Source organism: Hyaena hyaena, unplaced genomic scaffold (genome assembly GCF_003009895.1).
Source record: "Hyaena hyaena isolate Hyena2069 unplaced genomic scaffold, ASM300989v1 scaffold_590, whole genome shotgun sequence".
Classification (NCBI taxonomy): domain Eukaryota; kingdom Metazoa; phylum Chordata; class Mammalia; order Carnivora; family Hyaenidae; genus Hyaena; species Hyaena hyaena.
This window is the reverse complement of record NW_024081221.1, coordinates 966,561-992,641: the sequence shown is the minus strand read 5'-3', so window position 1 is coordinate 992,641 and position 26,081 is coordinate 966,561. Positions and strand designations below refer to the sequence as shown.

Here is a 26,081-nt window from a genome sequence, read left to right as displayed (position 1 = left end):
AGCAACAAATTGAAGCTTTGGGGAATGGGTGGCGGTAAGGATCACTGAGCTCAGAAGAATTTAATTATCTGTTAGATCCTGAGCAGGTGCGCTTCTCCCTGAGACATAATTTCCTGGTCACAAAGTGAAAGGGTTAGGTAACATGACTGTTTTGCAAGATCCTAGCTAAGTTTTGTCCATGTGATTCACGGATTCTTCTTAACTCCCTGGTAATCTTCCCCCCATTGCTGTCCACGCACCAGGACGTTAGACGCGTCTAAGACAACATGTTTGTTTCAAGGAGATTCGGGGGTTGGGGAGATTCTTAAAACTGTAGCTGGCTCGTGTGAATATTGATTTCAGGGCTTTATCTGCTGGGGTCGGTACTGCCTTTCCCGGGATATTCTAGAATGAGCGCTCATCAAAATACCTGTCAACGCTGCTGCGAAAATTGGGGGCGGGGGGAGACAACAACTTTTTATTGGAATTTTATTATTTTTTGGAAACTGAGTCCATGAATTTGCCTAAAGATCATGAGTTGTCACCATTCAGATTCAGGTACTAGATGGGGTCTCCTACTTTACCTTAAGCAAAGCAGATTCTTTTTGAGATTTCATGTGGCAGTTTAAGATAGATGTACCATAATTAATTGATGACCTCCCTCAGTGTTTATTTAGCTGAATATATTTGTCTTTTAATTTCCCTGTCACCAAAACAAATTTAAAGGATTTCTTTAGCAGAGGCAGCGTGCATGTGGGTTGGTGTATGCAAGAATGGTGGTTGTACTAGTGCAAGTCAATAAAGTTTATATTTTTGCACAAAAGCTTGGCCTCTTTTGCACAGTGTTGTTTTGGAAAACAAGTTGATGTGTGTTCTAAAGGGCAGGGTACGCATGAATATCTTTAATAGCAGTTTTTTTTAAAAGCAGCCCTTAATATACCAGATGCTAATATCAGTGTTTTATTATAAATAAAAGACCGCTCTCACATACCAATGGCTTTTTTAAAAAAAAACTACAGAAAGATAAACAATAATTTAAAACAGCGTTTTGGATGTTTTTTGGGTCATTTAAATGTGTTCTGTAATACATAATGCACAGAGAAAAGTATATATAGCTGATATGTATAGTTTCCAGAGAAATGAAATGAACTCATTCAGCTTAAGAAATGGAATTTAGCCAGTTAGTTTGTGCTTCCTCAGTTATATCCCCCTCTAGAGGAGCCACAAATAAACACTATCTTGAAATTCGTGTTCAGCACTGTAAGCTTTTCTATGTAGTTTTACCATACATGTTGTCATTCTTAAATGGTATGTTTGATTTTGCTGGTTTTGCCCTTTCTATAAATGGAATCATATGATTTTTATTCTCTGACTGTTTCTTTTGGTTGTTTTTGAGATTAATCCAGGTTGACATTTGTAGGTGGAGTTCATTCTTTTCACTTTGCTATTTTGCTGTTTACTGACTGACGTGATTTTGTACAGGGTGGCTATGCATGCTTTTGTACCTATTGGTGCACTTGTGCAAATGTACATCAGTAGGACTTGGGCTGTGTGTCTCCAGCTTGACTAGTAGAACCAAATACAGTTGACCCTTGAACAACACGGGTTTGAACTGCATGGGTCCACGTGCTTGCAATTTGTTTTTGATAAACATAGTACAGTACTATAAATGTATTTTCTCAAGATCTTCTTAGTAATATTTTCTTTTTTGGGGGACCCTGTGTGGCTCAGTCGGTTAAGCATCTGATTTCGACTTAGGTCATGGTCTCGCAGTTTGTGAGTTCAAGCCTGGAGTCGGGCTCTGTGCTGACAGCTCAGAGCCTGGAGCCTCCTTCAAATTCTGTGTCTCCCTCTCTCTCTGCCCGTCCCCAGCTTGCGCTGTTCCTGTGTGTCTCTCTCTAAAATAAATAAATAGTGAAAATTAAAAAAATAGTAATACTTTCTTTTTTGAGGGGTGCCTGGCTGGCTTAGTCAGTTAAGCGTCCGACTTCTGCTCAGGTCATGATCTCACATTGAGTTCCTGAGTTGGAGCCCCGCATCAGGCTCTGTGCTGACAGCTTGGAGCCTGAAGCCTGCTTCGGATTCTGTGTCTCCCTCTTCTCTCTGCCCCTCCCCTGCGCTCTCTCTCTCCCCAAAATAAATAAACATTTAAAAAGTTTTTTAATGTTTTCTTTTTTCTCTCTGTCTCTCCCCTGCTCGCTCTCTTTCCAAAATAAACATTTTAAAAGTTTTTTAATGTTTTCTTTTTTCTAGCTTTAAGAATACAGCGTATAATACATATAACATAACAAAATATGTGTTAATCAGTTCTTTATGGCTTCTAGTAAGACTTCCTGTCAATAGTAGACTATTAGTAGTTAAGTTTTGGGAGGAATCAAAAATTATATTCAATTTTCGACCATTGTGGGAGTGGGCAGGGTGTGCACCCCATCCCCACATTGTTCAAAGGTCAGCTGTAGTGATCTCCAACTAGTCATACCAATTTATTCTTTTATCAGAAATGTAGGAGAATTTCAGTTGATCCACATTTTTGGTAAATCTGAAAGTTTTTTACCCCTAATCTGACAGAGATAAAATAGTTTCTTGTTGTGGTCATAATTTGCTTTCTTTGATTACCAATAAGATTCAAAACTTTTCAAATATTTATTAGCCATTTGTGTCACTTCTTTGCTCTTTTATGCTGATTAAAAATTTTTTTTAATGTTTATTTTTGAGACAGAGAGAGAGAGAGAGAGAGAGATAAAGAGTGGGGGAAGGACTGAGAGAGAGACACACACAGATTCCAAAGCAGTCAGTGCAGAGCCCAACGCGGGGCTTGAACTCACGAGTTGAGCCTTGAGATCATGACCTGATGCTTAATAGACTGAACCACTCAGATGCCCCTGTTCTTACTGATTTTTGAGAGCTTTTTGTATTAGTGTGGATAGCAATGCTACGTTTCCCAGTTTTTGACTTACCTATTTTTTTCTTTCTTTCTGTCTTTTATTCCCTTTCTTTTATTGGAAGGGGTTCCTTTATTACAGTTAAAATGCTTTCCCTTTTTGTTTAATATAGTTGAAAAAGTCAATTAAAAATCTCATATATAAGCATCTTTTCTTAAAACAAGCTCTTAAAGATATGTATTTAAAAACATAGTTTGTCTTAAATACTTAAAATTACTTCGTCTTTTAGAATTGAGTTCTGTATGTTGTCAGGGAGGTATCTAATTTCTTTTGTTTTTGTTTTTTTTTAAGTCGGCTCCACGCCTAGTGTGGAGACCAACACAGGGCTTGAACTCCCTACCCTGAGATGAAGAGTGGGATGCTTTAGGGCACCTGGGTGGCTCAGTCGGTTCAGCACAGATCATGTTAAGCTCAGTCACTCTTGGTTTCAGCACAGATCATGATCTCACAGGTTCATGAGTTTGAGCCTTGTTGGGCTCTGTACTGGCAGTGCAAAGATGCAAGTGCAAACACACACTCATTTGCGTGTTCTCTCTCTCTCTCAATAAGTAAATAAACTTAAAAAAAAAAAAAAAGAGTGGAGTGCTTAAGCGATTGAGCCACCCAGTGTTGTGAGTTTTGTTTTGTTTTCATTTCAATTGTCCCAGCATCATTTATTGGCGTCACCATGGGCAATAAACCTTCATCCCCCCCCCCCCAGGTTTTCCCATATGTGTGGGTCCGCTGAGCTCCCTCCTGTTCTATTGGTTTGTTTGTCTGTCCCTGCACCACTGGTACCCAGCTCTTCAGGACTGTGGCCCTGTGTTAATTTTTGATGTCTGGAGGGGCAAGGTTTTCTATTTTGATCACAATCGTATTGAATCTTTGGATTAATTTCAGGAGAAGTAACATATAAGGACAACTTAACTCTCCTTGACCTTCTTTGGTCTTACTAACATCTTTCCAAAAAGTTGCATCATTTTCTATAGAAGAGTTTTGATTTTAAAAATAAATTTCCTAGATAACCTTGTTTTGGTTGCTATTATAAATGATATGTTTAAAATTTTTATTTTTATTTATTTGTTTTGAGAGAGAGAAGCCCATGCATATACCTGGAGGTTCAGTTTTCCTATCTTTTGTTCATTATTATTGATATTTTTGGATTCATTTCTAAAGTCATTTTGTGCATCCTGTGTTCTGCTTTTTTGTTTATTTTTTCTCCTTTCTTGCCTTTTTTTTGAGTTGACTTTTCAGTTTTTTCCCTTATTCCATTTTATTCATTTGTATTAGTTAGTTTTTATTTTAAGTAGGCTCCATGCCCAGTGCAGAGTCCAACATGGGGCTTAAACTCATGACCCTGAGATAAAGACCTGAGCTGAGATCAGAGTCAGTCACTTAACTGAGTGAGCCACCCAGGCACCCCTCCTTTGTATTAGTTTAAGTGTTATGTATCATTTTTACAATTTTGGTGGCCAACATGTGTATTGAAACTAAGGTCTAAAGTTACTGTACTCTGTGTCACAACAAGAACCTGTATCCCTATTTACCTTTTTCCCTAGTTTTAGGCTGCTGTCTAGAGTTTTAGTTCTATCTTGATTTCTTATAACCCCACAAACTTGGCATTAGTATTGCTTTATGCAGTTACTACTTACTTGGAATTATTCACATATTTATCATATTTTTACAATTACTTTTTATACCTCAACCTTTTACTTGCTGTTATTTTCCTTCTTTTTGATTTTCTTTTAGTGAGAATCTTTGGTAATAAACTGTATGGGTGTGTGTTTTTCTGAATATATTTTGTTCTTGTCCTCAACGAATAGGTTTACCCCTCTTTCTGTGGTTTAGAATTCTAAATAGACCGTTACTTTCTTTCAAAACCACTTTGATACTATTTTACTCTTCTAATACTTTTCTTTGAAACTGTGATTATGTTGTAAGCTTTCATGTCTCTTTCTGCTTGATCCTCAATTTATCTTGAGTGTTCTGCAGTTTTACTGTATACTGTATCCTGATGTGGATTTCTCTCATTTAGTTTGCTGGCAGATACACTGTTCTTCGTGAATCTGATAATTCTTGTCTTTATTAGTACTGGGGCATTTTCAACCATCATCCCTTTGAGTAGTGCCTCTCTCCTATTTTCTAACTCCTTCTGATTAGAAATAGGGAAGATGTTCTCATGTACTCTTGACCTCTCTTTTATAATTCATTGATATTGATTCTTGAATTCTGGATAATTTCTTTCATATCTTCCAGTTTACTAATTCTTTATGCAGTTGTAACTCATTTGCTCTATCTAATTTCAGTGCTATTTTTTATTTATTTGTTTCTAGAAACCTTGTTTAGTTTCCTTTTATAGATCTTAGGAGTTGTTATTAGTATTCTTTTGTCGTATTTTCAAGTCTCCTTTATTTCTACAAATATAGGATATAAAGTAAATCTGTTTATAATCTAGTTTTGACACCCACAGTCCTAATGGGTCTCATTCTGTGGAGTTTTTTGATTCCGTTGACTTATCCTTGCTGTGGCTTGTTCATTTGTATAGTAATTTTTCATCATGAATTTATGCTTTTTGCAAGTTTTTGTTGATTTCTTTGAGATTTAGTTTGAGGATGTGTTTCTTCAGAGAAGATTTGTGTTTCCTACCTCCCAAGGTGTTTGAGCCCCAGACTTTGTCCTTGTCCTATGGGGCATAGATCATTAAAACAGATTTTTAGCCATTAAAACTCAGAGTGGCCACAGGGAAAACGTTCTCTTTTGTACCTGCATATACTCCTGTGGATTCGTAGACTTGTGTCCTTTCTGGTTTCTAGTGGGATTTCTTTATTCTTTTGTTTGCTTGGGCATACCTAAAACCATATTCATATTTAAGACGTTACCACAAACACTTTCATCCTTTCACACAGTCAAATCAACCAAAAACAAATTTAAGCTGTTTTAAAAAGGTCATTCATTGGCTAGGATTTCAGAAGACATAAAAAGTGACAGAGAATATAGTAATGAATTCTGGCTCCATTGTCCTTCTTGGTCAGTCCCCTTTGATTGTGCAGTTTATAGGAATTTGAGTCAGACTTTGACATATGGTTGACAGAGCTGTTGCCAGTTTTTGTCTTCTGTTTATGTGCATTTTGATGAAAACTTGGGAAGAAAGTAAAACAGCCAGTTTTTTTTCCCTCCTCAGGAGTCCGAAACAAGTCTTCCAATAAATAGCAATACTTCTTGACTAGACTATTAGCAACTTGTTAGCTACTTGCAATGCTAGTGCTGTTTTTACCCAAGACTCAGCACCATGCTTCATACTCACGTGCACGGAGAGGTGGTAGAGAAGCAGGCCAGGAGGCAGCAAATAGACTGGGGACTTCCTTGAATTTGGAGAAAGTGCCTTGTCTGGTTTTGTTTCTGTAGGGCCTTGCACTGTGCCTGTCCAGTATTTGGCCTTTAAAGCATGTTGGTTGAATGAATTAAAAAGTGAACAAGTGAACAAATGGCTGTATTTCAGCAGTATATTTATTTGTTTAGTTTTTTAAGTGGGCTTCATGCCCATCATGAGGCTTGAACTTACGAACCTGAGATCAAGAGTCACATGCTCTACTGACTGAGCCTGGCAGATAACCCCATAGCAGTTTACTTTTATTTGGAGAGGAGGTAAAGACTTTTGGTGATAGATTTAGGTTGTTTTGAAAGTCAAATGACCCCTTCCCCTATGTGAGGGGGGACAGCTGTGTATGTATGGACCAGGCAGCAAGTTCTCACGAAGCAGTATATCAGCTGGGACCTTGATCTTGAACTTTCCAGCTTCTAGAATTATGAAATACAAATCTGTTGTTTATGAGTTGAAAAGAAGGTCAAATGATGCAGACTTTTATAGGCGATTTTGGGAGTGAGTCCATTTGGAAGTTGAATGTGATGGTTCCTGTTACGTGTTAAATGTACTTAAGGGAGAAGATAGAGCAGTTTGAAGACCTGCACTGAATGTTTTATTATTATTGTTTCTATTCTAGGTTTCTCTGTGCTACAGAGAGTTGTAAGGAGGTGGGACTGTACATCACTCTCCCTTAGGGCTGCATTCTCCCATAGAACATTATTTAAATATGCCCCAAGGTATTTGTTTTATGTGAAGGGATGCTTTTTGATAGAGTTGTCTGGAGTCTTTTTCAGGATGTATTTTCATTTCAGGGTAGCAACATTGAATGCAGTCGGTAGAAATTAGTATTGTATTCATTGGAATCTGTGTTATTTAAAGCAAAACTTAAATGGTTTTGGGATGCCTGGCTAGGTCAGTTGGTAGAGCATGTGACCCTTAATCTTAATGTCATGAGTTTGAGCCGAACATTGGGGGTAAAGTTTACCTAAATCATTAATAATAAAAAAAAACCTTAAATGGCTTTTTGGTGGCTGTTAGGTAGAATTATGTTTGTAGCTTTTCTAAAACATAAAAACATATCATTGTGTCATTACTTTCCAGTCAGGGTGACATTAAAACTTGACTCTAAATTACCTTCTTGGTGAATGAATGAGACCAAAATGATATAAATCATACGCAAAATTTGTTTGCAAGCTCTTAAAAAGGCAACAACTTTATCTTCCAAATTTCTCTCTTCACACCATTTCGCATCTTTCTTCAGAAAAAAAATCTATGGTTTTTACATGTACTGCATTAAAAAGGGATTTTTTTTTTTTTTTAAAGAAGATAAAACCTCTTGAAATTAAGATGTCTGCTGACTGGAGTACATCACATATTAGGTGATCACACCCATCCTTAGAGGAACTGGTTACGACGAGGAATTATCTGGCCCCACCGCTAAGAGTGAAGAGGTTGAGAAACCCTGGTTTAATGTAATGGGAGATTTTACCTTCCTAAATTAATAGAATCAGGGGAGACATTACTATGCATTCTATTTTTTTGTTTTCTTTTATAACTAAGGGGCAGTAAAGGGGAAAAACCCCAGCCAATTCTTTTCACTGTCAGGATACCAGTCTTGATCCTGAAACTAATAGGGCAGCTAATTAAAAAGTAAACAAACCAACGAAAATCCCCAAATCCAACAACAACAACATCAAATCTACGCAAAACTTCGCTGATGATTCTAACAGAGACTTTGAGGGTCATGTTTATTTACAAAGCAATGGAGGAGAGTAAAATTGCATGCGGTCCATTTTACTCTTAATGAAACTGTTTGTATGCAATGATGGAAAAAGGATCTGAGAAGAAGAAATGTTCTGTCCTAAAAATTTCTTGGGCCAACCTGTGACTTTTCAAGATGACTTTATCATATGCTTGAAAAACAATTCTGCTAGAGAAAATTCCAGAAAATTAGTAATTCCTGATTATGTAATGCTTGCATGATAGCAGGGTTTTATAATTATGTCAACAGCGAGCGATTGCCAACAGCTCCAAACGGTATGCATCTTCCATGCTGATGAGAAGCTGGCGGTTGAGATTACCAGCTGCAGCCTCTGTGCTGCTCTCCATCGCAGATACAGCCAACTGTTAAGAGTCGTCAAGTTGTGGTGATCAGCTGGAAACACCCCTGACCCAGATCAAGGAAAAAAAAACCCTATAAAATGAAGAGAAAAAAACAATCCCAGCTTGGGCCCTATTGGAATCTGCACTGTGACCTTTTCTGGAGCTCCTTTGCACTTTTCCAGAATCCCGTCTTGCCTGATTCTATATAGTTATCAATTTGTAGCTCGAGATCTTCCAACTTTATAAGTATTTTAGGTATTCTGTTTTGGTTAAAAAATCATGCCTGTTTAATTTATCAATTTGCTAAAAGCAACAATATGGTCATGTTTGAGAAGTGAGTTTTACTAAATCATTTATCTTCAGTTTTTAATGGCTATGATATATGTGCATGATGTCACTTTCTGGTTAAGTGACAAGTGAAAAGGTTCAAAGTGTTGTATTAGAGGACAGGCACCCTTCGAAGTGAGGTTGCCGCCACCACTTAGTATTCATCTGGGTACGTCTAAAAGCTGCACTGGTGTGAGCTACTCCAGACCAGCAGAAATGGAATGGAAATAGTGCTTCCAGGAGAAAAAAGAACAATGTAAAATTTGTTTCTGTTAGAAAAGAGCTTGTTCATGTGTTTTTTAAATGGTTGATGGTGGATATTAGAATGCACTGGTTTTTAGATTCCATTGGATAAGTTTATTTTATTTTTTAAAAATGTTTATTCATTTTCAGAGAGAGAGAGAGAGAGAGAATGAGCATGAGCATGCATGGGAGGGGCAGAGAGAGAGAGAGAGAATCCCAAGCTGACTTCACACTGTCAGTGCAGATCCCATCAACCGTGAGATCATGACCTGAGCTGAAATCAAGAGTCAGATAGATGCTCAACTGACTCAACCACCCAGGTGCCCCCTCCATTGGATAAGTTTAAACAATGTTACAACATTTTTATTTCAACCTGTGAATATTTATAATATGCTAGAAACTGCATCTTTTCTAATTTTCAATGGAAAGGTTTAGATATTAACTTAAAAATGCAGGGATTCATAATTTTTCACAATTCTTTTAGGGAGTATATGAGCACTAAAGTATGATTAGTGGCTTTGAGACTTTTTCGCCTGTAACCCAAACTAAGAAACACATTTCATATCATGCCTACCACATGTACCCAAAAGCAAAAGTTCATAAAACATTATTTACCATATATGATGCTCTCTTGATAATCTTTTTGCTTCCTTTTCCCTTTCTTCTTTTTTCTTTTTATCTTAGAGAGAGCATGTGTGAGCAGGGGAGGGGGCAGAGAGAGTGAGAGAGAGAGAGAGAGAGAGAGAGAGAGAGATGCAGGGACAGGCTCCACAGTTAGCTCAAAGCGTGACATAGGGCTCAATCTCACGACCCTGGGATTGTGACCCGAGCTGAAATCAAGAGTCAGATGCTCAACCAACTGAGACCTTTTTTCAATTTCATTCTATTAAACATGCGGTCATGACCCACTAAATCGAGTTTATTTCCACAGAAGGTCGGGGACCTGCAGTTTGAAACACAGCTGTAGATCCAAGATTCAGTTCTTTGTTTTTTTTCCTTTACTGAGTATTTTTTCTTTTTTGGGGGCGGGGAAGTGGAAAAATCAGAGAGGCGGAAATAAAATAAATAAAATAAATTTATATTAATGCTTCAGCTTAATTAATTGGCTTTCAAATTTCCGGGGAGCTCGTCTGTGACATCAGTTTCTTTCCTTGCTCCCCTCTTGCTTATCCTCTCCTGTGTCTGTACCTTTCCCTTCTTACGTCAGTATCACAAACCTTCAAAAATAAAACACCAGTGTGGGATGGCAAAACAGAGGAGAGTCTTTGGGTATTCCTAATTGGTGGTCCAAAGTTAATGGATAAATCTAAAAAGAACTTAAAGTCCTCTCGTATAAAATTTGCCAAAGACTTTACTGAACGCATTAAGGAGGGAACCAGTAAGCTATAACTGGTTCGAAAGAGAACTCAAAGTATCATGCACATTTATAGTCAAAGAGGGAAATGAATGTTGAGTTTATAAGTGGTGTAAAACTGGTCACTATCCACAGTAATGAATGCATTCTACCAGATACATTCTGGTGGGCAGGAATTATTTGCATGGCTGTCAATTTTCTACAGGTTACCTCCTACAGAGTTGTAACATAACCTGGTCAAAGATAAACAAAGGTTACAATAACCCAGGTGGATAAGCTAGCCAGAATATTCACTGAATTCCAAAGGCTTCACAATTTTTCTTTATACTGATTGGATGTAAACTATTAAGCCCATTCCTTGTCTAGGTTTGAAATTTGGTACCCGAAGGACACATCCAGTTTGTGGAAGATTTATTCAATCTCTGGAGTACTTTTACATATTTGGAGTTTGTTGCTATCAGCTAAAAAGTAGATTTTTCCCAAAATAATCTGATTTCTGCTTTTGTTTGAAATATCAGACTTGGTGATACTGGGCCCACATTACTACGTGGAACTATGATTGGAAATGCCAAAGGTGCCTTCTTTGTGTTTTCCTTTAATAGAAAAAAGAAAACTGCAAATACCACAAAAGAACTATAAAGTGAATATAAACTGGCCATACATCCTGTAACAACAACGATTAGGTTTGGTATATATTTTTCCATATTTTTGCATTCTAAGAATAAACATGCCTCTTTCTTCTCCTTCACACACAAAATAGAAATTACTTTCATAATTAGCATGCCTGTTTTTTTTTCTTTCATAGTTTATTGTCAAGTTGGTTTCCATATAACACCCAGTGCTCATCCCAACAAGTGCCCTCCTCCATGCCCATCACCCCCCTTCCTCTTTGCCCCACCCCCATCAGCCCTCAGGTGGTTCTCAGCATTCAAGAGTCTCTCATGGTTTGCCTCCCTCCCTCTCCCCACTATTTTTCCCCTTCTCCTCCCCCATGGTCCTCCATTAAGTTTCCCCTAATCCACCTATAAGTGAAAACATACAGTATCCATCTTTCTCTGCCTGACTTATTTCACTCAGGATAACACCCTCTGGTTCCATCCACGTTGCTACAAATGGCCAGATTTCATTCTTTCTCATTGCCATGTAGGATTCCATTGTATAGATGAAACACATCTTCTTGATCCATTCGTCAGTTCATGGACATTTAGGCTCTTTCCATGATTTGGCTATTGTTGAGAGTGCTGCTATGAACATTGGGGTACATGTGCCCCTATGCATCAGCACTCCTGTATCCCTTGGAGAAATTCCTAGCAGTGCTGTTGCTGGGTCCTAGGGGAGTTCTATTGTTAATTTTTTGAGGAACCTCCACACTGTTTTCCAGAAGGGCTACACCAGTTTACATTCCCACCAACAGTGTAGAAGGGTGCCCGTTTCTCCACATCTTCACCAGCATCTAGAGTCTCCTGATTTGTTCATCTTAGCCACTCTGACCGGCGTGAGGTGGGATCTCAGTGTGGTTTTGATTTGTATTTCCCTGATGAGGAGGGATGCTGAGCATCGTTTCATGTGTCTGTTGGCCATCTGGATGTCCTCTTTGGAGAAGCATCTGTTCATATCTTCTGCCCATGTCTTCAATGGGTTATTTGTTTTTTGGTGTGGAGTTTGGTGAGTTCCTTATAGATTTTGGATACTGGCCCTTTATCTGATATGTCATTTGCAACTATCTTTTCCCATTCTATCAGTTGCTTATTAGTTTTGTTGATTGTTTCCTTTGCCATGCAGAAGCTTTTAATCTTGGTGAGGTCCCAATAGTTCATTTTTGCTCTTGATTCCCTTGCCTTTGGGGATGTGTCGAGTAAGAAATTGCTGTGGTTGAGGTCAAGGAAGTTGTTTCCTGCTTTGTCCTGTAGGGTTTTGATGATTTCCTGTCTCACATTCAGGTCCTTTATCCATTTTGAATTTATTTTTGTATATGGTGTAAGAAAGTGGTCCAGTTTCATTCTGTATGTTGCTCGCCAGTTCTCCTAGTACCATCTGTTAAAGAGGCTGTGTTTTTTCCATTGGATACTCTTAACTGCTTTGTCAAAGGTTAGTTGGCAATGCATTTGTGGGTCCAGTTCTGAGTTCTCTATTCTATTCCATTGGTCTATGTGTCTGCTTTTGTGCCAATACCATACTGTCTTGATGATGACAGCTTTGTAGTAGAGGCTAAAGTCTGGGATGGTGATGCCTCTCGTTTTGGTTTTATTCTTCGGTATTGCTTTAGCTATTTGGGGTTTTTGTGGTTCCATACAAATTTTAGGATAGTTTGTTCTAGTTTTGAGAAGAGTGCTGGTGCCATTTTGATTGGGATTGCATTGAAGGTGTAGATTGCTTTGGGTAGTAATGACATTCTAACAATATTCTTCCAGTCCATGAGCATGGAATGTTTTTCCATTTCTTTGTGTCTTCTTCAATTTCCTTTTTAAGTTTTCTATAGTGTTCATCATACAGATCTCTTATATCATTGGTTAGGTTTATTCCTAGGTATTTTATGGCTTTTTGTGCAATTGTGAATCGGATCAGTTTCTTGATTTCTCTTTCTGTTGCTTCATTATTGGTGTATAAAAATGTGACCAATTTTTTTACGTTGATTTTGTACCCTGCAACTTTGCTGAATTCATGGATCAGTTCTAGTAGGCTTCTGGTGGAGCCTGTCGGGTTTTCTATGTAGAGTATCATGTCTTCTGTGAAAAGTGAAAATTTGACTTCATCTTTGCCAATTCTGATGCCTTTTATTTCCTTTTGTTGTCTGATGGCTGATGCTAGGACTTCCAGCACTATGCTAAACAACAGTGGTGAGAGTGGACATCCCTGTCGTGTTCCTGATCTCAGGTGGAAAGCTCTGTTTTTCCTCATTGAGGATGATGTTAGCCGAGGGCTTCTCATAAATGGCTTTCATGATGTTTAAGTAAGTTCCTTCTATCCCGACTTTCTCGAGGGTCTTTATTAAGAAGGGATGCTGTATCTTGTCAAATGCTTCTTCTGCATCTATCGACAGGATCATATGGTTTTTATCTTTTCTTTTGACAATGTGATGTATCACATTGATTGCTTTTTGAATATTGAACCAGCCCTGTAACCCAGAAATGAATCCCACTTGATTATGGTGGATAATTCTTTTTCTGTGCTGTTGCATTCTATTTGCAAGTATCTTGTTGAGGATTTTTGCATCTGTATTCATCAAAGATGTTGGCCTGTAGTTCTCTTTTTTTGCTGGATCTCTGTCTGGCTTGGGAAACAAAGTGATGCTGGCTTCGTAGATGAGTCTGGAAGTTTTCCTTCAATTTCAATTTTTTGGAATAGCGAGAAGAATGGGTATTAACTCTGATTTAAGTGTCTGGTAGAATTCCCCAGGGAAGCCATCTGGCCCAGGGCTCTTATTTTTTGGGAGATTTTTGATAACTGATTCAGTTTCTTCACTACTTATGGGTCTGTTCAGATTTTCTCTCTTCCCGTGTGAATTTTGGTAGTGAGTGTGTATTTAGGAATTTGTCCATTTCTTCTAGATTGCCCAGTTTGTTGGCATATAATTTTTGATAGTATTCCCTCATAATTGCTTGTATTTCTGAGGGGTTGGTTGTAATAAGTCCATTTTCATTCATGATTTTNTTTTTTTTTTTTTTTTTTTTTAGATTCTATATTGTTTATTTCTGCCCTGAATTTTATTATTTCTCTTCTTCTACTAGGTTTGGGTTGTCTTTTTGCTCTGCTTCTAGTTTCTTTAGGTGTGCTGTTACATTTTGTATTTGTGGTTTTTCTAATTTCTTTTTTTTTTTCTTTAATTTATTTCTAGGAGAGAGAGAGAGAGACAGTGTGAGCAGGGGAGGGTCAGAGAGAGAGGGAGTCACAGACCGAAACAGGCTCCAGGCTCCGAGCTGGCAGTCAGCACAGAGCCCGATGCGGGGCTTATGACCCGCGAGATCATGACCCAAGCGAAAGTCAGACGCCCAACCGACCAAGCCACCCAGGCAACCCGGTTTTTCTAATTTCTTGAAATAGGCCTGGAGAGCCGTGTACTTTCCTCTTATGACTGCCTTTGCCGCATCTCATAGAGTTTGGATTGTTGTATTTTCATTTCCATTTGTTTCCATGTATTTTTTAATTTCTTCTCTAAATGCCTGATTGGCCCATTCGTTCTTTAGTAGGGTGTTTTTGGAGGTTTTCCAGACTTCTCCCTGTTTTTGATTTCAACTTTCATAGCATTGTGATCTGAAAGTGTGCATGGTATGATCTCAGTTGTTTTATACTTATTGAGGGCTACTTTATGACACAGTATGTGATCTGTCTTGGAGAATGTGCCATGCTCACTTGAGAAGAAAGTGAATTCCATGGCCTTAGGATGTAGAGTTCTAAGTATATCTGTCAAATCCATCTGGTCCAATGTGTTATTCAAGCCCATTGTTTCTCTAGTAATTTTCTGTCTAGTTGATCTATCCATTGATGTAAATGGAGTATTAAAGTCCCCTGCTATTAGTACATTCTTATCCATAAGATTGTTTCTGTTTGTGATTGTTTTATGTATTTGGGTGCTACCGAATTCAGTCCGTAGGCATTTATAATTGTTCGCTCTTCCTAATGGATAGACCCTGTAATTATTATGTAGTGCCTTTCTTCATCCCTTGTTACTGTCTTTACTTTAAAGTCCAGTTTGTCTGATATAAGTATAGCTACTCCAGCTTTCTTTTGACTTCCAGTAGCATGATAGATATTTATCCATCCCCTTACTTTCAATCTGAAGGTGTCCTCAGGTCTAAAATGAGTCTCTTCTAGACAGCAAAAAGATGGACTTTGTTTTTTAATCCATTCTGCTGCCCTATGTCTTTTGATTGGAGCATTTAGTCCTTTTGCATTCAGTGTTATTATTGAAAAATATGTGTTTAGAGTCATGATGTTCTTTGTAGGATTCATGCTTGTGGTGGTGTCTCTGGTACCTTGCATTCCTTGCAACATTTCCCTCAGAGAGTCCCCCTCAGGATTTCTTACAGGGCTGGTTTAGTGGTGATGATTCCTTTCAATTTTTGTTTATTTAGGAGGACTTTTATCTCTCCTTCTATTCTGAATGACAGGTTTGCTGGATAGAGGATTCTTGGCTGCATATTTTTTCTGTTCATCACATTGAAGATTTCCTGCCATTCCTTTCTGGCCTGCCAAGTATCAGTAGACAGGTCTGTAACCACTCTGATAGGTTTCCCTTTGTATGTTAGGGCCCTTCTATCCCTAGCTGCTTTCAGGATTTTCTTTGTCCTTATATTTTGCCAGTTTCACTAGGGTATGTCATGCAGAAGATAGGTTCAAGTTATGTCTGAGGGGAGTTCTCTGTGCCTCTTGGATTTCAGTGTCTTGTTTCCTTCCCCAGATTGGGGAAATTTTCAACTATAATTTGTTAAAGTACTCCTTCAACACATTTCCCTCTGTCTCTGTCCTCTGAAATTCCTGTGATAAGGATATTGTTCCGTTTGATTGTATCGCTTAGTTATCAGAGGCTCCTTTTGTGCTCCTAGATCAGTTTATCTCTCTTTTTCTCAGCTTCCTCTTTTTCTATGATTGTGTCTTTTCATTCAACTATTCTTCTCTCTGGGTCTTCAATCTGTGCATTGGACGCCTCTATTTTATTATGCATCTCATTTATAGCATTTTTAAATTCATCAAAACTATTTTTAAGCTCCATAGTCTTTGTAGCAGTAGCTTCTCTGATGTCTTCCATGCCTTTTTCTAGCCCAACGATTAATTTTCTATGAGCAGCTTAAGCTGCTCCTTCTCTTCTCCTCTACTCTCAGCGGCTCCCCATGAAGGGGATTCCTCCCCTCCCTCTGTGTCTCCAGGCCCCTGCCCAACCTTATCTCCCCTAGTCCGCACTCACGCAACTATGAGGTCGTCCTCTCAGAGGACGCTGTCTCTTTTCCTCCCAGACTCCCGGGGTTCAGTGTCCTATGGCTTCAGGCCTTCTCTGCTTGAGATATGGGGGATAGGGAAATGTATGGAGCTCCCTCCTTCTCTGCCATCTTGCCTCCCGTTTTTTTAAAGAAACAAATAAGGAAAACTACAGAAAGGATAAAAATAGTATAAAACAAATACAGTAAAAAGACAGACTGTAAGAGGCACCTGGGTGGCTCAGTTGCTTAAGTGTCTGACTTTGGCTCAGGTCATAATCTCATGGTTCGTGGGTTCAAGCCCCGCATCGGGGCTTTGTGCTGACAGCTAGCTCAGAGCCTGGAGCCTGCTCTAGATTCTGTGTCTCCCTCTCTTTCTCTGACCCTCACCTGCTCACACTCTCTCTCTCTCTCTCAGAAATAAATAAAAACATTAAAAAAAAGAGACATACTGTAAAGAATATACAAAAAAGATTTTAAAACAGATTATTAAAGAACTACAAGTAAATCATATCAGCTAGAATGACATATTAAAAACCTGCTTGAGGTGTCTTCAGCTAGAAGGTTCTCTAAGGACTTGGCCGGCGGGAGCAGCAGTAGGTAACCTCCGGCTCCTGGTCCCATTCACAGGTGTTAAAAGGGGCCCCTCAGACTGAGGCAGTTTTAGACCTTCAGGAGAGAGCTTTCTAGATGCCTTGGGATCATCTTCACAGAGGAGAGATGAGCTAGCCACATTTTCAGCCTGGTCCTGTGTTTGTTTGTGGTGATTACTTTTTTTGTTGTTGTGTTAGCCTTGCCCGTAACAGCCAGTGCAAATCTGACTCCGGGCTTTCCTAGCTCAAAACCTTCAGAAGCTCTTTCACTGGTTCCCGACTCAAGCCCTCACAAGCCTTGTTTTGGTGAATGGGCTCCTCCTCACGGCTTCCGGAGCACCTCTCCCCCTTCCTACCCTCCCTATCTTGAGGTGCCTGTGGGAGCCCGGGCCCACTCTCCCTTCAGACGCCTTCTGTCTCACAGGAGGCTGGCTTCGTGCGTACTTAGCTGCTTGGCATTTGAATTTACCACCCCCTGGTAATGCTGCAGAGGTTAGTTGTTTCTGCAGCTTTGAAATGTGAAACAATATAGTCGAGTTAACATTTAAGTCCTGAGAAGACAGCCAAGTATGTTTTTGAAAATATGGAAGAAAGGGGAGTGTACACATCACTTTGGTGATAATTAAGGGTATGCGTTTTCATAGTATAATTTGAGATCTTAGAGGTCATGATCTCAGTTCCTGAACTTATACATTCTTCCATTTGAAGTAATGCTGATGTTCCTGATTTTAGCTGCCACTTACATGCTAACGGCTCCCTGTCTCTGGGGCACTAGGTCCTATTTTTCCAACTACACTTTACATATTTACATTTGCACCAGTCACTGGTTCCCTACATCTGGCTTGTCTGAAATGGAATTCATTTTGTTTCCTTCTTTTATTTATTTATTTATTTATTTATTTATTTATTTATTTTTATTTATTTATTTCTAGGAGAGAGAGAGAGAGACAGCGTGAGCAGGGGAGGGTCAGAGAGAGAGGGAGTCACAGACTGAAACAGGCTCCAGGCTCGGAGCTGGCAGTCAGCACAGAGCCCGACGCGGGGCTCGAACCCACGAACCGCGAGATCATGGCCTAAGCGAAAGTCGGACGCTCAACCGACTAAGCCACCCAGGCGCCCCTGTTTTCTTCTTTTAAAGTGAACTTCCCTTTCCTACTTTTCTTATCCTACTATCGCTTTCTTCAGTCTGTCAGGCTTGACCTTTCAGTCCCCTTGTGTTAATTCCTTTCCGTCTGTTCTGTAGAGTTGACTGTCCCTAGGCCCTGCTCTGTATTCCTGCACATCCCTTCTTTTTCATTCACACATCTCCCATCTTAATCCAGTCCCTTTTTGCTACAACTTTCTAACTTTTTAACTCCGTTCTCTCCATCAGCCTCTTCAGCATATTATTTTAAACTTAATCTTTCTGAAACATTAATTTCTTCAAGATCTGAGACTGCACAGGAAATGAACCTGGTCTGCCACTCTGGATAGTCTAACATTTTCTTAACTTTTCAGCCCTTTCAGTAATGTGCCTGTACCTTTCTTCTGCAGTCTTGATTTCTTTTTTTTTTTTGAGTCTTGATTTCTTGATTTTGTTTTTTTCAGTCTTGATTTCTGCTGCTCATCTACATGCCTGTGCAAAGGTCACTGCCTTTGCTGTCCTCTAAACACACTGTGCTCTTTGTTCATCTGGACCCTTCTTACAGGAAAGGCCTTCCTTCTTGTTTGTGTCTGTACCGTGCCCAGCAGATGAAGTTGAAGTCAAGGCTACCTATTTGTGAAGTCCAACAGGGTTCTTCTAAGTCTCACTGATCCTTCTGGAATCCTTCTGGAGCAAATCTGAAGAAAAAACTGTGTGTGTGTGTGTGTGTGTGTGTGTGTGTGTGTGTGCGCGCGCGCGCGCGCGCGCGCGCGCACACTTCCATACAGTTATCCCCTGCGTTTTGAAAGGTCACATTATGCATGCTACTGTTGGCTCTTAAGGAAAGTCCTACTTTAGAACCCGTTTTCGCTAACTGAAACAAATCTGAAGAGGATTTTTCACTTCTATGAAAAAAGGAGAAAAGTGAAAATGTGTCCACTGTTTGTTTACTGTGGGCTATTCTAGAGGCTGTGTGCAGCAAGAGTGACCCCGCCTAGCTCCTTCCCTGGGAACTACACTTAGTGTCTCAGCATCAAGCCTGTCAGAGCTCTGATCTGAGTCCGTGAGCATCTGGGTTTCATCTGCATTTATCCTGTGTGTGCCTTAGCAAGATGTGTCCTAAGGTATCCAAAAAGCCCAAGAGAGGTTATTTTAGAGTCTGGGAATGTTCAAAAAATTTTCCATATAAATTGAAATGGCAATGGCTTCTTCACTTTATACCAATTTGGCTTATGAAAGCTTTCATAGAAACAGTCTCCTTTCAGATAGCAGGGGAGACTTGTATGTTATTCTCATTACAGTTAAGTGGCTTCTTGTTGATCAGTCACAGAGAGGAATGTATTCACATTATCTAGAAGTCTGTCGAAATGGAAAGAGGATAATCAAATTGAGAAAACCAGGTTGCCTGAATCCTTTTGTCATGGGTAATATTACTTGGTATATTACTTCCCCTACCCTCTGCCCCTTCATAACAATAGGGTTTGCCCTGCCTAGCGATCAGGCTGGCCCTTTTATATGCAGTCTCTGTATACCATTAAAAGTGAAGACACTATCCTTTTATTTTTCTGTCTTGCGTGAATGCATAGAGAAGAGAAGCATTTTGCTTTTTGTACAAAGACTCTCTGTAACACACACACAGTGGTTTAAGCGATTTGAGACAGTTTTCCAAATAATTGTGAACTGAACGGTTATATGACATCTAGGATATTGTGCTAATAATGAATTTTTAAAATAGTTTTATTGAGGTATTTTATAAACATACAATAAATTGCACATGCTGAAAGTGTCCAGTGTGATGAGTTTTGAGTTATGTCTGTGCCCCTCAAACCATCCCTGTGATCACTGTAATGCACATATTCACTACCCCCAAAGTTTCCTTATACTTCTTTATACCCCTCCTTTCTCTCCCCTCCCTGTACGTCCCCCTTCCCCAGGAAACCGCTGATCTGCTTTCCATCACTACACATTAGTTTGCATTTTCTAGAAGTTCATATAAATGGAATCATACAGTATGAACTCTTTTTTTTTTTTTAATTGGTCTGGCTTCTTTCACTCCGCTTATTTATTTATTTTTTTGAGATTTATGCACATTATAGCATATCTTAGGACTTCATTCCATTTTATTACTAAACAGTAATAGAGATATGCCACTGATCAGCCATTTATCTGATTTTGGACATTTGTGTTGTTTCCAGTTTTGGGCTGTTACTAAAAATGCTATATGACGTTTGAGGACATGTGTGGACATATGCTTCCAGTTCTCTTAGGTAAATACCTGCAAGGAGAGGGTTTGGGTCATACGCTAGGTGTGCGTTTATGTTGGCGTGGCAAGCCCTTTAAAATGTAAATATTTGAATAGGTATGTAGTGGTATTTTGCTGAGATTTTAATTTGCATTTGCCTAATGACTAAGGATGTTGAACATCTTTTCATGTGATTGTGTGCCATCCACACATCTTTGGTGAAGTGTCTGTTCATATCTTTTGCCCAGTTTTTACTGAGTTTTTTTCTCAGTACTGAGTTTTAAGAGTTCTTTCTATTTTCTAGATATGTGTTCTTTAACAGATATGTGTCTTGCGAGTATTTTCTCTCAGCCTGTGACTTGGGCAGGTGAATTCTTCATCCCCATCTCTGTCAAGGTAGCTCAAGGAGTTCCATGTTTGAGAATTAGGAGACATTCACTCTGGCCTGCGTCCCTGCTCAAGCAGGCAAGAGTGCTGCTGCTGCGGGCTCGTAAGGGATTCTTAAGTACAAATGTTGGTATTTTTCCCAGTTATGAGTGTAAAGTTCGCTCATTATAGACAATTTTTAAAATGTTCAAAATTGTAAGTAAGGAAATGAGACTGGGAAGTCTGAGCAGAAGCCCAACTAGGAAGACACGTCCATCAGAAGCATGAGTGCTTAGCGCTTACCATAAACTCCGCTAGGGGCAGCAGGACTGTTACCGGCTTCCTCTGCTTGGGGAATAGGGCTTGTAAATTGCTCTTATTTTTGCTGAAGATTGCCTCAGAAATGTGGTGGGCTGAGGCTGCATTGTTTGTTCCTCCCGGGTAGAAGTTGAGTGCTTGCATCTACAACACTCAGTCAGTATCTGGCCTAAGCACTTAATAAATGTTTATAAAATAGAAAGCAAATGAATGTCTTGAACTTAGATGGTGTAGAATTAGTAAATGACTTCAGAACCTAGAGCCGAACAAGGCTTGGGAAAGACGGGACAGGATAAAGACATAAATGGAATTAATGAAATGGACTTGACTAATATTGGGAGCCGTTGTATTAAAGTCCAACCCAAGCGTCCCAAGTGTGAAGCACTCCTTGTTTCTGGGACTTTGTTGATGAAAAGGTTTCAGTTTTGATTCCAGAAGAACTTGATTTAAAATTCTAGTTGTGCTGTTTAGAGGCCACATAAACTTGAACCAATACTTAATCTACTTCACTTCTTCCACTTACACACTGTGAATACTTAGGTGTACCTGGTGAGATGACCATGAGTTATAGGGGACAGCGTACCTAAGACATTCTGGTACAGTGACTGACACTGTAGGAGCTCAGTGTCACCCCATGTTAGTTGAGTTTTAGTTACTCCCCTCTCCTCTCTCGTTTCTAGTCTTAAGACATCTCAGTCTGCTGCTGGAGTGGGGACCTACCTGTTTATTTCAGTGATAGGAAAAAATATCATGTGATAAAGATAATTTGATTGTACATGACGGTGTCCAGGGCATAGTTTTTTCATGCATGGAGTGATTTCTATAAAGATACATGGTTAGTAAACATGGTTAGTAAACATAACTATCATGTTATGCATTGCCAATTAGTCATACTAGCAACAAACTGATACAGCCTGTATATAGTTTAAAAGTGATGTTTTGGGACATGAAAAACTATAATACTTCACTTAATTAGGTTATAACTGCTGTACAAAATACTTTCATTAAAAAGAGATTCTTGGGGCGCCTGGATTGCTCCGTTGGCTAAGCGTCCAACTTTGGCTCAGGTCATGATCTCACAGTTTGTGAGTTCGAGCCCCGCCTTGGGTTCTGTGCTGACAGTTCAGAGCTTGGAGCTTGCCTCTGTGTCTCCCTCTCTCTCTGCCCCGCCCCTGTTTACTCTCTGTCTCTCTCCCTCTCAATAATAAATAAACATTTTAAAAAATTAAAAAAAAAAAAAGAGAGATTCTGACACTACACTGGAGTTTGGCCTGGCCTTTTGTAACAACATAGTTAAACTTTTGGGTCTTGAGACTGACTTTACCAGAACTACTTTTGTAATTTCCATGTTTGTTCCGTTTCTGTTTTGTGGCCAGACATGAAAAAGTATTGGAAATTTGAGTTCTTCTATTAGAAGGCTTTTCTTTATATTTTAGAGCAGGAATCACTTTTTAAAGGGCTTCTCTCTCTGTGTGTTCTCAAAGCTCCTTGCTCTAGCACCCCAATGACCTGCGATGCAGTGACCTAATAAGCAAGCCGCATGGCCACACCTACCTCCAGGGAGAGAAGAAAACTGTAGTCCTATGGCTCCATAAGGCAGAGAGCCAGTGAACAACCCTCATGATTTCATGGTTCTCATTTGTGGTCATCACGTATAAGCTCTTCTCACTCTAGGCAAAATAACTCACCCCTCCCCAAGGGCAGTAGCCCAAATGACCCCATTCCGTCACAGCATCATGCCTGAAGTCCGCTATCTCACCATCAGGCCCACTTGTGCCATCTCTTGGTCTGGAGAATTCCTGGATTAAAAAGACCCATCCCTTCTGTCCCCTCCCACTCTGGTGGAACTAGGAAACACCCTGCCCAAACCGTTCCCATTCAGAAAGGGGGGGAACGGGAGATACACAACCATCGTGGAGTGGTAGCAATCCTGAAATCCCACTGAGCAGGCTTTTGAGTGAACCCCCGTTGGTGTGGAGGATGTTCATTAATTATGCCCCCAGATTCTGCTTCCTGGGAGAAGCCCCCAGTCAGTTGTTCTCTGTGCCCATTGGCTCCATCCTCTTGGGGTTTTTTCCCCCTTCAGTAACTTCCTTGGCTCTCCCTGAAGTGGGCACTGGAGAATAGGCTGGCTGTGGGGGCTAAGCAGTTTTCTCTGGCAGCTTCCTGTCCTAAAAATCCAGTTGTCGTGGTCCTCTTTTAATCCAGACTAGTAGTAGTCATTTGGCCGTACAGCTCTCAAAAATTTTGTTGGCTTCCCAGCTTTTTGATTCCAGTCAGCTTCATGTGTCAATAACCAGACCTACAATTTTTGCTCTCTCAGATTTGCTACATTTCTCATCTTTTGCACCCCACACGTTCCTCCTCCCTTTTTAATTATTTGAGGGTGCTTTTCTCTGCCAGCCTTCACCTGAAGACCTACTCACTTCATCTGTTTTTCTTGAACCATTTTATCCCAAGTGAAGGAATTTACTATGTGCCACATTGATCCACATTGAGGTTTAATACCAGGTATAGTGGTTGTGTCCTCTTGATTTAATCCTGACCCAACATTGAGTTTTAATTAACTATTGTTCCTTCAGAGGCCTATCTGCTACATTTTCAACTGCTTGGGATTGAGAAGTTAGTTGCCTTTGTAGTCTTTCAAGTTTTTGAATCTGAGCTCTCTTCTCTAATGTTCCTGCTTGTAAACCAGCCAGTTCTCTTCTGATCCCGTTTCTTCCTGCATAGGTTTCTCTCGATCTTACTCACTGATTCTTAGCACATCACTCTTTGTCTTTTCATCTTCTGCATTTGTTTTTGCCTCTAACCTTGTCTTTCACCAGTTCCACACAGGCCACGTTTCCTTGTCCTCTGCTGAGGGTGCCAGACTATTTCCAGACCTTTCTTTTGGAGCCGTCACCATATCCAGTAAGCATTTTCTTTGAGAATTTCAGGGGCTGTTCCTTTTCCTTTACTGAACTATTTTCTTTATCACATGTTTTGTCTTCTTCTCCAGTTTTTATTCCTTTAAAAGTGAACTCAGCCAAATATGCTTTCTATCAACAAATCAGCTCCTTTGTCATCCACCCAGGTCTGCAGCTCAGGGCATGTCGACCTCCACAAGCCCCAGTACACTTCTCAGTTTCTAGAAGGCTGTTGCTCAGATGAAATCTCTATTTGCCCCCCACCCCCGTCCCGGCTTGATTTTCTGGTATGGGTGGAATATATGAAGATGAAAATTAAAATGTGAGCATTTAGTGCTTTCTTTGCTCTGACATTGCTTTGTTTATAGGGACTGTCCTCAGAACATGATGTGTCCTGCATCCCCTTCAACTTCCTTCCCAGTCGTTTTCTAGGAGTTGGTGTCCTCCCTGAGGGTACAAAGATAGGAGGAGGAAGAGGAAAGAGGCGTGCGCACACGTGTGTGTGTGTGTGTGTGTGTGTGTGCGCGCGCTCGCGCGCTGGAGGCAGCACACAGTCTTACTAATACAAAGATCTACATTGATGGGAATTTAAGGTTGGTTGCAGTGGATACAATCCTGAGTGTCTGAATGAAGTAACTGACTGTAGAGGATGTCTGAAGTGCCTTCCTTTCTTTTTTCCGACGGCCTCAGGTTTATGACCCTAGCAGGACAAGAAACCTGGACAAGTTTTGGTTTCGTTTTGTTTTTCTTTTCCCATCCAGGGTCTGATTTACAGGTAGCAAGATCCTTCCAGATCCCAGGGTTATTGGTTGATTTTAGTTTTACATGTAATAATTTCTTGGGTTATTTCCTGCATGTTCAGAAATTGAGAGAGGTTGCATGATTCAAGGCACACATGGTTTTGAGCTGGAAGTCTGTGCCCCTTAATTTCTCACTTTGTCTTCTGACACCGAGAGGGGGCTTATGTTTTTAAGCCTGGTAATGGAATTCCTAAAAGTAATCATTGTGATATCCCTATGTTTGTGAGTTTACTAAGACTTTTACATTTTTATCTGAGTCTGACATCGTGTGGTGTTTCTGTTTCAGACAGCGGTGATGTTTCACTTCTTCAGAAAGTTCCCGGAAGCTAAAAAGCCCTCAGTACCAGAGACAGAAGCAGATGGATTTGTCCTTTTAGGTGAGCCTTTGTCGAAAACAAAATCATAATTGGATGAATTATTTTTCCTTTAAAAGTTTACTTCAAAATTGTATGATTGGTTTTTTCATTCTTTCTTACTAATTCCCGAAATAAGTTATGTATATGAAGCCTATAAACATAAAGCTCTTCAGTCACTTAGAATATTTTTGTCAAGTCACACACCTCTTATATATTACTTTGTCTGTATCCTTGAAATTAAATGTGTAAAAATCATCTCTTTTTTTCTGTGTGGTAAGCTGGTCAACCTTTTTAACTACAAACAACCAAAAGTCTTGAAGGATCCTTGATAAAGTCTGTTTTATAAATAGCACCAAACCTTGCCTCTTACATTAGCATCTGAAATTAAATTAGGCATCCAATAAATCATTTGCTGAATGAAGTATACTTTTTAAATCAAAATATGTTACATAGCATCTCCTATATGTTTGTTAAGATTGGAATATTTTCTATTATAAAATTGATACCTGCAGTTATTACTATTTTGGGGACTTTAAAAAATTTTCTTTCAAACAAATACTATGCTCTTTCGAGAATTCTGAAAAATAGCATTTCCTTCATGTTGTGTGTCTTTCCCCTGAGAAAGACTTTGTATAGTTCAGTCAGTCAGACTTTGTAGTCTTTATATATAGTTCTCAGGAGTTCTGTCCCCAGGCGTGTGGAGCTAAAACCCAGTGTTCCGACGTAGCACACATCCTCTCCTGCTCTGGACTTCCCTCCCGCCAAATTTCGCTCCTCCCCTGAGAGGAGTTGCGTGAACTCATAGGTATTTGCTATGTGGGATGTTTCTCAGGTTTCTCTTTTGCCAGATTCTGGTTTCCTACCTCTTACGGTCTCTATCTTGGTGCATTCAGACCGTGGTCCCCCCGCATTGGCTTCACATGTCTTGAAAAGTGGAGGTTGGTGCTGTGGATTTAAGGGCAATCCTGAATTTTCAGCTCCAGCCCTCTCAGAGCTGGGTTCATGCCATGCTTCTTTCTCCACACTTGTAGAAGTAGGTGTGGGTAGGTCTCTGCCTCTTTAGCCCTTCTTTTTATGATCCAGTCTCTCACAGAAAGGACACATTTGCCTGGCCGTCTTCCATTTCTAGGCTTTAATCTCTGGGAGACCATATTACAGTTTTTTTGTGGCTAAA

At 39.8% G+C, this 26,081-nt stretch overlaps 1 protein-coding gene across 2 annotated transcripts in view; it reads left to right on the top strand.

Annotated features, from left to right (window-relative positions):
• The window catches only part of UMAD1 (UBAP1-MVB12-associated (UMA) domain containing 1), a 221,675-nt gene that overhangs the window by 550 nt on the left and 195,044 nt on the right, over window positions 1-26,081 (top strand). The window contains exons 2-3 of one of the 2 annotated variants that reach the window (XM_039256832.1): window positions 23,671-23,755; window positions 24,838-24,928. In XM_039256832.1, coding sequence (XP_039112763.1) covers window positions 24,847-24,928 — 82 coding nt within the window. In that variant the 5' untranslated portion in view covers window positions 23,671-23,755; window positions 24,838-24,846. The remainder of the gene's footprint in view (window positions 1-23,670; window positions 23,756-24,837; window positions 24,929-26,081) is intronic. The other variant, XM_039256831.1, reaches the window with a different exon arrangement.